General features: G+C 37.1%; 2 protein-coding genes across 4 annotated transcripts in view; both read left to right on the top strand.

Annotated features, from left to right (window-relative positions):
* Positions 1-1,143: 1,143 nt before the first annotated feature.
* The window catches only part of PPFIA2 (PTPRF interacting protein alpha 2), a 446,295-nt gene continuing 435,642 nt past the window's right edge, over positions 1,144-11,796 (top strand). For all 3 annotated transcript variants that reach the window (XM_054580164.1, XM_054580163.1, XM_054580167.1), the window contains exons 1-2: positions 1,144-1,232; positions 5,435-5,685. In XM_054580164.1, coding sequence (XP_054436139.1) covers positions 5,437-5,685 — 249 coding nt within the window. In that variant the 5' untranslated portion in view covers positions 1,144-1,232; positions 5,435-5,436. The remainder of the gene's footprint in view (positions 1,233-5,434; positions 5,686-11,796) is intronic.
* The window catches only part of LOC129075971 (reticulon-4-interacting protein 1, mitochondrial-like), a 38,979-nt gene continuing 37,914 nt past the window's right edge, over positions 10,732-11,796 (top strand). Inside the window, exon 1 of the mRNA XM_054580226.1 lies at positions 10,732-10,742. Within this exon, the coding sequence (XP_054436201.1) occupies positions 10,732-10,742 (11 nt within the window). The remainder of the gene's footprint in view (positions 10,743-11,796) is intronic.

Raw genomic sequence — 11,796 nt, 5'->3', positions numbered from 1 at the left:
ACGCTTTCCTGCAAAAACCATTGTGTAGGGGGGAAGCTCGGGCGAGGAAGAGCGTGCCCCATTTCTACACCTGCCCATCCCCAGCTCCGGCCTTTGCCCCTTCGCCGGAGCCACTGGGACCAGCGCGAGCCCCAGCAGCCTGGCAGCAGCTTCGAGGTAGTCGTGTATATCCGCGAGCGCGTGTGCGTGAGGAGGAGAGCAAAGACGTGATTACTTCAGAATTTATTTAAGGGCCGGTGGAAACCACTGCAGCAGCTTCCAGGGGAAGCCCTTGTTCCAGAGGAAGAGGAGGTGGCGGCTGCCAAGGAGGAGGGGGGAGAGACGGAGGAGGAGCAGCAGCAGCAGCGACAGCACGAGGCAAGTGGGGAGAGGAGAGATTGTAGCATCCAAACCGGCTCTCAGCAGGTTGGTTCTCCCGGCCCGCGGATGCAAGCAAGGAGGCTTGCAAGGAGGCTGGGAGGAGAAACTGGGTGTGGAGGGTTGACAGCTTTCCTTTCCGGAGAAGAAGCGCCTCTTTTAAGTGAAATGAGACACCGAAGCGCGGAAATAGGCTGGGTGCCAGGAGGGGACCTGTCCTGCTTCTTGCGTCCCTGGTACTCGCTTCCCTGTAGCTCACCGACTCCCTGCGTTAGCCAAAAACTCCGAAGGGGCTCCGGGCGGGGGACGAGGTGGAAAACTTCCCTTCCAGATACTCCTCACTCCGTTTCCCAAAGCTGGCTTTTGGGTTGGGGGTGGGGGTGGATATCCGCCGGGTGGCCGGGTCTCGGAAGGGGAGCAGCGCGGCTAGATTAAGTTTCTACAAGTCCAACCCAGCCCCCAGTTCCCGGCTCCCCGCCCCAGGTCTCCAGTAGCACGCGCGGAGCTGCGGAGTCTCCGGCAAAGGGGCCGCTGCTGCTTTAAGAGCCGCCTCCCCCTCTCTTCTCTTTGACAATGGTCTGAACCGAGCTCTGCTTCCCAAAGCAAAATTTGTAATATGCCATTTTTCTGATGGACGCTTCTCCTTTTGGCTGCTGACGGAGCCGCGGGAAGATGCCGAGTTGCTGCCGCACCGCTGAGCCAGGGCACGTTCCGGGAGGGCGCCGGGGCTCGCGGGTGTCTGAGCTGCCTTTCTCCTCCCGTTGCTAGGGACATGGTCCAGGAGTGCCCGGCGTGAGCCTCCTCTCTTGTCCAGCCGGAGACTGCGGTTGTCATTGATCAATTGAAGAAGCAGGACCCGAAATTACTGACATTAGGTACAAAAACTGTATTTGAGTTACACCGTTTCCTCACGGCTTTATTTATTTATTTACTTTACCTCCTCCCCACCCGCAGCCCCACCCCGCCCCCAGGGAAAATGATGTGCAAATTCCTCCTTGCCAATTATTGCCCTGAACCTCTTGCTTTCTGCTCTCCCCCCCCTCCCGCCCCACTACCCCTCCTCCTATTTCTCTACCTCTTCCTACTTCGTTCTCTCTTGTTGGGCATAATGAAGAATTTTAAGTGTCGAAATTATGAAGTCAACTTCTTCAGGGGGGTGGGGGGTGTGGCTAAGAGATAACTGTCCAGCCATGTGGGGTGTGCTGGCTCTTTGACCATCTGTAAATCCACTGGGGTGAAGAAAGTGAAAAATGCTTCCTTTAGAGGTGATAATAATATTTCCTGAGGACAGGGGATTTCAAAGAGTTAAATAGGAGGAGGAATATTCATATAATGTAATCAATCAGACAATGGCTAGGATTTCTCTCACCAAATTACTTTTTTTGTGGCTTAACTGAGGTGGAGCTGGGTTAGTTAAGACTAAATCTCTGCAAAAGAAACTAACTACCAAAAATAATTTCATCTTTGCCTCAACTGGGGTCTAAATCCCAGTGATCTGCCTGAATAAAGTGATTCATTGACAGTAAAAGAAAAAATGCCTTTTACAGCATTATTTTATCTGAATAGGTACTGCTTGGAGGGTATATATTGCTAAGAAACTCATTGGACCTTTCAATGGCTGAATGCCCACTGGGTAATGACTCCAGTGGGCATTCAAACTTTCATTTTGAAATCTGAGAGATTTAGAAGACAGTCAAGGTTATGTGCTAAGAATAAGGGAGTTGGTTTTCCTTGTATAAAATTATTCAAGCTAAATTTAAGCCCTGGGATACTTAAACCAAACAAGTTTATTATTATTTTCCCCTTCTACAATAAAATAAACTCTCCTAGGTTTTGAAACCTTCAGTAATTGAATGAACAAGGCATCAACATCTAGAGGAGGATAACACACTTCCTGTATCCAATTGACTTTGGGGAGGAGGAGATGAAAAGGCAAATGTCAAAGCAAACTATTAGCAGTCCTTTCCTTGTTTTTCATAAATTATGATATGCAAGGCAGTTTTAATTTTGAAAATGATTATAAAGGTTAAAAGTGGTGTATGAGGATGAAATACACTAGAGGTTGAATGACGATAGCCTTCTGGATTGTACAAGTTGCTTCAGATGTCATGTATTCTATAATAGATGTCATCTATTGCTTAACTCTTACAAGATTTTTCATTGCTTTTAATATCTAAAATATGCCTTTGAGAAATGGGTTATATTACATTTTAAGGAGTATACAAGTATTTTTTTTATTTATGTTACAATCTGAGTTCTATTGTAAGACGCTAAGGTAGTTCACGAAAGTGGCCTTATTTTTTGTAGAAACATTTTTCCACAGTTTTTTTGAGACGAGGTTAGATTTACTTTTTTGGGTTGACTGTTGGTAAAGAAAAGCAGCATGTTTCCTGCTTAACTTTTGCGTAGTTTGATTTTTTAAACTGGATTTGGAGAGTTCAGAGTATCCACTGGAATTAAACCTTTAGGCATGGAAGCAGAATAAATCATAAAAAACAAAATACTCATTCTACAACGATGAATGTTGGTCACTTTCTAATAGAAATAAATACTTAAATTTGTAATAGCCTTTTATTATTTTACTATGTGATCTCAGTCAGGTATACTATGAGACTTAAAACAGGCTTTTTCTTTTATTTTAAAGAGCATAGATTATTAACTCTACAGAAGAAAAAACTAAAGTTTTGACAGGTGAAATGACTTTCCCTTGTTCACATGCTGCAGAAGTGAAATTGAATCAAGTGCCCTGGAGTGTAGATTTAATAGACTTTCTAAGTCCCTAAGGTGCATCTCATCATAGCATCTTTGAACTATATCAAAGACCAGCTTTATACTGATCTAAGTGCCTAAAGTTTGTGAATGTCTGATGTCCCATGGTGACAACAGGGCCTTGTTAGAATTAGGGTAGTACGTGTAGGAGAAAATTATAGTGGATGTAATCACTGAAGTTATATTTTTCCTTGGAATATAAAGTTTTTATAAGTAATTCCAAGTGAATATGGGCTAATAGCTTTCTTTCAAAAAGGATATAATTTAAAACACCAATTTAATAATCTGTAAGTAATCCCAAAATGTACATCTTGCAAGTGTTTTGGCACAAATTGTCACAGTGCTACCATTTCCTCTCCTGTTATTTTTTTGTAACCTTGAATGTAAAAAAAAACAATCAAACAAACATGCCCAAAAAACACCAAACAAACCAAAAAAACCCCTCATTGGCTCCTGGTAATGATTTCTCAGGATTACACAGCTGTTCAGTCTATGTATTTCATGCATGACGAGTGAACTAGTTGTTTTAAATATTTAACTGTGTTGGAATACTTTGTTTTGCAATGTCTTTTCAATTAATGTAAAGACAATTTGTAGCAGTTAGAAAAGAGCCTCGTTTTCCATCTTTGTGTTAGTGTTTGAATAGCATTCAGATTGAAAAAATACAACAAATATATTTTCATCAAGTATTGAACGATAGTAACAATGTACGTGTGTATGTGCGTGCACATGTGAGCATTAATACATCTTGTGTATCTATCCTGTTATTTATTTATTTTAGTATGAATAAGAAATTGAACAAGTCAAATTCTTACCTTCAGGTAGCCCCCTGTTTCGAATGCTGAGCAGTAATTCAAAGCATTGTCTTGAATTATTCTAAAAATCACCCTCCTTAATTTTTTTACATGGGATATCAGTCAGAAAAGTACTTTCCCCTCATCTTTCTGGAAGTTTCTCATAGTTTTCAGTGAGCCCTGACCAAATCATTGAGGAATTTCTCTCCTCAATCCCTCATTTTATATGAAAAATCACAAAAATAATTAACTATTGAGTTACTGAGTTGATGTTTTATTTGTAAATATCACTATAAACATTTTTCCCAAAGACAGGTATATGCAGGCAGAAAAATGAATTGATCTTGTATTATAAAACAAAGAATGCTTTAGGATCAATAGCCAAACCACCCTCTCTCCACATCAGCCTTCTGCAAACCAAGCCCTCTCATTAATAGCCCCTGGCCTCTGTGCAACAACTGAAACTGAGATGGGTTTGATTCTTTTTTAAATATAAGGTAGAGGATAAAAGGTAAAATGAGATAATTTCTGATTATTAAAATGCCACACAATAGATCGATGTTCTATCCTATGTCCGTGTTGTCTATTTATAATCAAATTAGTAAATCACTTAAAAAATACCCTGAACAGTTTATTTATTTCATGGTTGGGAGCCTCTGGTTAGCCGGTAACATGTGAAGTTACTACATTAGCTAATGTGATTTATGGTATCTGTTTTGTGGAATATTTGAAAGAGTGTTAGTTTGTATTGTTTGGATGAAAACCAGACAATGCAACTCGCAGGAAACAAAGGAATATTAGTGTAATTAGTAGTATATTAACGAAACAAATTTATGTACCTCAGTCTATTTCATAAAGCTTATATCTAATTCAATCACTAGGCTACTACAGGAATTTAGGAGGAGAGCACACAGAATTAAAAAATTGGGAGTTGTAAAGTCAAGAAACTTTAAATTGGTATGGAAAAATATGATGATAAAATTAAAAAGTAAAAACTGATTATTATATAAACGGAATGCTCACTTGTGAATTTTCCTAAACAAAGGATTGAATATTAATTCATTGAATTATTTAAGTCCTTTAAAAATAATTTACCGCCCACCCATTAAGTGGCAGACACTGTGCTTGTCGTTAACAATATAGCAAATAAAGGTAACATGGAGGCATTAACAATAAGAGATTTGTAAACTTGCAAGGGAAGATGAGCAATTAATAAGTATAGTAACATATTACTAAAAATTTAATTAGGTGGCATAAATCATGAAAAAAAATCCTTTAAGCAGTGGTGAAACCAACCTGTTTCATTAAAAGAGAGCATGTCGGTTGGTAGAAGTCAATGAATCATCTTTCACTGAGGTCAAAATATTCAGTTTGCTTGGAGTTGGGTCAGTGGATAAGGGAAAAAGAGACAGTCAGGCCAGTGAGCTGCAAAGCGTTTAGTGGGCTGACGGCCAGGTGGCATTGTTGGAAACCATTTCTTTACTAAGACTTCCCTCTCTTTTACTTTATTTAAGCAATGATGTGTGAAGTGATGCCCACGATTAATGAGGACACCCCAATGAGCCAAAGGGGGTCCCAAAGCAGTGGCTCCGACTCAGACTCCCATTTTGAGCAGCTGATGGTGAATATGCTAGATGAAAGGGACCGTCTTCTAGACACCCTTCGAGAGACACAAGAAAGCCTTTCGCTTGCCCAGCAGAGACTGCAGGATGTCATCTACGACAGAGATTCGCTCCAGAGACAGCTCAATTCAGCCCTGCCCCAGGTACGCTTCCTGGTAGCATTTGCTCTTCTTGTTGCAATTGAAAATGTGATAAGACTTAAGTAAGCTTTGCTTTATTCCCATTCTTATAATTACGTTTCCCCTTGAAATATGTGATATGCATGTTTTAGTGAGAAAAATTTAAGAATAGATAATTAATTCACATGAGACTTGCCTCAAAGAAAAATGTGGTAACATTTGTGGTGGGAAGTGTGAAGCACTGAGTTCTTGTCTGGTATTTTTTTTGAAAATTTTTTTGTATGTTTTGGTGAGGGTGGAAAATCACCTGTTGATCAACTACTAATCACCAGAACATGGGAATAGTTGATTTTCTCTTCCTTCCTTGAATTTTAAACACAGTCATGGCATTTGAAAGCATGTACTTTTCATTTTCAGTTGTGTGTTCTGTCTTTGGAAGCAACAATAGTTTGGAAGTCTACTGTCTAATTTTTTTTATTTGTCTTTCTTTAAAAATGCCTAACACCTGCTTAAAAATTACTGGAGTTATTGATGTATTACCCTCTCCACTCAACAATGTTTTAACAAGTTTTCTTTTTAAATAAATTATTCTGGAAATTAGAAAAAACACAAAAGTTCAGCCCTATTTTCACAAACTTAAAATTGTTAGGTGAATTATGGTTAGTACATTTTTTGTCAAGAATATTATTTTGTACAAAAGAATATGACATTTTAAGAATTTCCAGTTAATAATGAAAGTCAGTTTTCTTATTTAAAAGTAGCATAATTGTGTTCCTTCTAGGTACAAGAGAAAGCATAGAATATGAGTGAGATTTTTAATAATCACCTCCAATACACTATATTTTTCTTGTAAATGCAAGTTTGACCCTCTGCTTTAAGTACAATAGTAAATGTTGAAGAGTTGACTTCTCTCCATGATATTATATCTTGTAAATATTATGTCTTTATAAATATTAAAGTCATATAAGCAAAGTTGATGAAATTCGAAACCCAGCTATTAACTTGGGCGGTGATGCTGAGTTAGTAAACACGTTCAGAATGGAAAGGACCACCTAGAACCTTTTGTCACATCCGTATTAGGTAATCCCATAGCCCTATAGGGATAACTCTTGTCTCAGTCCTTTTCATTTTCAGTCAGTATGCCTTGTTTGTAGATAAAATAATGTTTCTAGTAACTCTCACCTGTTGGTACACTGGTTTGTTTAATTACACAGAATGAGTTCATCTCAAATATCTTAACCAAGAATTTTATTTTTCAAGCTAGGTATTTTGTTTTTGCAATTGTTCTTCATAAGGTGATTTCTAAAATGATCACCATCATGTTTGCTCTTTACTAAGATTATTTGAGTTGGTCAATGCTGTTGTTAAAGTGTGGTTCCTTAACCAATCATGCTATTCATTATCTTCTGCGACAGGCGTAGAATCGGACAATCATTCCTCTTTCTGGATAACATTTCATTAAATAAACCCAGGGCTATATTATATTTAAGGGCAAGTTCAACCTACTTTCAGTATGTCCTGGGGCAGTAGTCAAATTAAGTTTATAACTGAATTGCATAAATGCTACATGTGTTCCTATTTTCCCTACACTTCCTGGCAGTTGACTCTCTGGTCCTAAATATAAGAATATGCATATACCTTTCCTACAGTTATCTTTTTGTATTTTATTCTAGTCTGATGATATCAATTTGGATCCTAACTCTATCAAAGTGATTCTAGAATAACTGGGTTTTTAATTTTTTTCTACATATGTACAAAAATGAGGGATTATTTCATAAGGATACTGTAAATATGTTACTAGAACAAGATATTTTGGGGCAAAAAGAAAAATGGATATGTTTTCATATATAATGATAGTATATAGATAAATATCTTTTAAAAAGATGCAAGAATGAAAAATTTTACTTCTAGAAATTCTGTTATGTTGAATGTCAAGTTTGTAACATGACCTAAAATTTCACGTTTTGAATTTTAGTCAATCTCTTATCCAAACTCCTAGGGCCAGTGGTGTTTTAGAGTTTAGAATTTTCCTGAGTTTTCTGTAGTTATGTAATATATGTTATAGAACACTCTTCCAGAAAAATTCTGGGTAGCTCCCCATAATTATACATTTTCACATCTATGCCTATTTCTATTGAATGGAAAAAATAGAGACTATAAATGTCTCATGTTAGTACAGGTCTAGTTTTGCCACCAAACAAGGCTGCAACACACAAATTATCTGTTTATAGAGTACATAGGTTTGGAAATTATATATTAGGGGTTATGGATGTCTATGTTTAGATGCATATGGTTTCAATTTCCTTTACAAATACTTGGACACATTTTTTCAACATTGTTTTGTGTTTCACCATAATAAATATTAAATACTCTTAGTGATCCACAGGTTCTTAAAATAGTGATGGTCTTGTCATTTCTTTAAAGCAGATTTTTAATAACCTAATCTGTACCTTAAGAGTGATAGGTTTTCTATAAGTAACAATTGAGTCTTCTTCTTTAATTGGTGTTTTTGAATCTTTTTGAATATTTTGTTAGCAATGTACCTGCTCTGTTTGTTGGCACTGCATTTGCTGTTTAGCTTGGAGGAGAAAATGATTAGCATAAATGTGAGTTTTGAGGCACAAATAGCATGTAAAATTAAAAAGTACTACAATAGCTTAAAAAATGAAAATTATTTTAGCAGACATGGGGAAGAATTCAAAGAGTCAAGCTCTATGACATATCATCATAAAAATTGCCTATATAATACTTTCAGGTATTAATGATTTGGTACTTTGCTTTAGCCACTTTCTCTCCTATCATTACTTTATAAACAAATGTAGCAGTGATTTTAACAACCCTAACTATGTAAAAGGTATTGTAGCCATAGTGTTTAGTTCTTTATTATGTGATTGGGTGTAAATGTGTTCCAACAGCACTGATAAGTTTAAATTATTCCATATCTCCAGGCTAGACTGTCAGTTTTGCACCTTATCTAGAACCATTTAAACATTCCACAGAACCTCAGATTCTATGTGCCCCTAACTCAGCCCTCTGTCTCCCATTCCTCAACAAAATCTGCTTGAATTTCTCACCCAGATGCCCGAGAATCCTCATAGATAGCTGATATCTTCTCCCTCGTCTCTGAATTCAGTCCTCTTTGCTCCATACTGTTTATAATCTCTTAAATAATTCTCAGATATCTCTATTATTTCTTATTTTCTATTTTTCTGCACGTGGTGCTGAACTGCTTTGTTATTCTGTCACCTAGCGTCTTCACTTTTGTGAGCATGTGATGTAGTATACTTGAGTAACAGTTCACTGCTTGCAGCATCCCCACGAACTTCATCTATTCCAGTCTTTTTTTAAACGCGTATTTATTTCTCTGCCCATAATGTTTCTCCTCAATATCTTTGTCTGACTCACTTTTCATCCCAGCCAAGATTTTGATCTTCCTAGAAGACTTCTCTGCACCCCCGTGTACATTTCCTCCGTGTTCTTTTCCTCATCATTCCCCATATTATTGCTGTTATTTGATTACATGCCTGTTTACCAACCTAGATTATAAGCTCCTTGAGAACAAGAACATGTTGGTCATCCACAACCCTCTCAACCAGTACAGTACCAGTAGTAAGGGCTTTTAAAATAAAATCAAAACTAAATGTATATGCAGTTTGGTGTAAAAATAGCAATAAACTTGAAACAGGAAGATCTGGTTTGTATTGTGATTCTACCATACACTGACAACTTGAGTCAGATCTTCAGATTCCATGCTATAAGAGGGAGTTAATACTAATGATACCTTACAGGATAGTGTATAATAATTAAAGAAAATAATGTAAGTAATAATATAAGTTAAAACTAATTAATTTATAAAGCCTTAAATATGGAAATGATTATATTTGTTTTATCCAGAATGCCAAAAAATGAAGTAATTTACATATATGTAAATACACACACATATGTGTATTTAGAACAATTTACTGGGTATACTGATGAAATTAACAGTCCTACATTTTTGAAATCAAGGCAAATATTTGTTAACTACTAATATGGTTATTAATATTATTCAAAGAAAAATTGAAGACAGTGAAATTTTTATTGTAAAAAATCATATATGAAAGTTTAAGATTTCTTTTTATCACCTTAATTAACCTATATTGAGGGCCTCCTGTGTATTATTAAATGGTTACAGATATTTGTAAAGGAAATAGGGAAAAAGGAATATAATTTGGCTCCCAGGGAATTTAGGGCATAAAATTGCTTAGCAAAAATTATATAAATTGATCCAAATTAATATAGTATGAAAAGATTCTAGAAGTACTGAAAATATTTAAGATATAATATTAATTGTGATTAACTTCAGAAAGTTTCATGTAGTAAGTGATTTTAGAGAGTCATTTTTAAGAAAAGTTTTGAACTAATTCAAGGGCATTTCCTGTGGGGCAGTGTAGTTTTGCCTGGGACCCTGCTCAAGGACATTTGGGGGCTAGAAAGTCAGCCTGTGCTCTGCTTTCTAGGTTAGGCTTGGGGGTGCCTGATTTTCACAGAGAAGCAAGGTGGTCTCATATTATCCCCCCTTTTTTTTGAAGAAGAAGACAACTAAATGGGAATTAAATAAGGAGAATGACTAACAGATTTGTGTACTGAAGAGCACAAATCTCTTTTGGTAGGGTAGGAGTGAAGTTTTATGTAGAGGCCGTGGAGGACTGTGGCCTGTTCATAAGTGGTGACTGCTAAGGACAGGAGTTTGTACACAGGACAATCAGTAGAATTTTGAGTGAACTGGTGACATGATACAGTAATAATGAAGAGGTATTATGCTGATATTTGATTTAGGATAGATTGCATAGTACTCCTGCATTAGCAATCTATTGCTAAAATAAATACTGTGTGACAAACAACACAAAAGCTCAGGGTCATGGATTGGTTGGGTTGGGCTGTGCTCACTTGTGCCCCTGGCCGGCTAAAGATTGGCTCTCTTAGTGGTACTGGCCATGGTCTGATATAGATGGCCTTAGCTAGACCAGCTGGGGTCACTCAGTGCTGTGCATGTGTCTCATCGTGCAATAGGCCTGGCTATTCAAGGTCATGGCGGAAAAGTAAGTGCAAAGCAGAAATAATCACGTGCTCTTTAAACTTGTTCTTGTTTTATTTATTTATTTTGTAACATCCCTTGGCCAAGACCAGGAACAAAGTGGAAAGCAGTACAAAATTACATGGCAAAATTACAAGGAAGGATGAAGCACGGGACTGTAAGTGCAATTGATCTATTGCAAAAATAATGCTGTGTAATCTAAGCTAAAAGAATCACTTGGGTCATCATTATGTTAGGGAAAGTTCATCATGATAATGTAATGTAGTTTTGGTGAAATGTAGGAATTTAAAATAGGACTGCGAACCTTGAATCTAATAGAGACAATAAACAGAGAGAGAATATTGAGGAGAAAGAAGAAACAAGAACTGGTAATTAATTTAATGGGCAAGGCTTTGGACTTGAGTCAGATCTGAATATGAATTGGAGTTCTTCCACGTACTAGTTGAGGAATCATTGGTAAATAACTTGACTTCTCTGAAACTCTGTTCTCTTAATTGGAAGAAGGGATGATATCTTCCCGTATTAGTGGTTGAAAAGAGATGTATATTTGTACTGCAGAAACCCTGAACATTATACATGTCAGGAGGTTTTTCTCATAAGCTGGGATGTTGCCTGTATACACTCAGAAGAGGAGTTAAATTAAAAGAGGCTACCAGTGGAGAAGAGGAATATGGCTGTATTTTGACATTTAAAAATACAAAATGTGTAAGTGAAACTTGCAGAGAGTGACAGAAGTCACTTTTTTCCTGGAGGCAGACTACCTAGGTATCTTTTTGGCTCGCTACTTACTAGCTCAATAACCTTGGTTAAAGTAGTTAATTCAAACAATAATAGAGCCTGCCTTATAGGATCATTATGAGCAATAAATGAGCTGGAACATGTCAAATGATCAATTCAGTGACTCATAGATAGTACACGCTCAATAAATGTTAAGTTCAGCTATTGATGCTGTTATTATTACCATAGATATTATCATCATTATTCTTAGCCAACCTTAACTGCACAATTTTCTGGGCAATAATGAACACTAGCACACATCAAAAGCACTAAAACTCTTA

This window comes from Pteronotus mesoamericanus, unplaced genomic scaffold (genome assembly GCF_021234165.1).
Source record: "Pteronotus mesoamericanus isolate MK-2021 breed Mesoamerican mustached bat unplaced genomic scaffold, CSHL_Meso_final contig_56, whole genome shotgun sequence".
Taxonomy (NCBI): Eukaryota; Metazoa; Chordata; class Mammalia; order Chiroptera; family Mormoopidae; genus Pteronotus; species Pteronotus mesoamericanus.
Note: the sequence above shows the minus strand (reverse complement) of the source record. Positions and strands in the feature narration are given on the sequence as shown.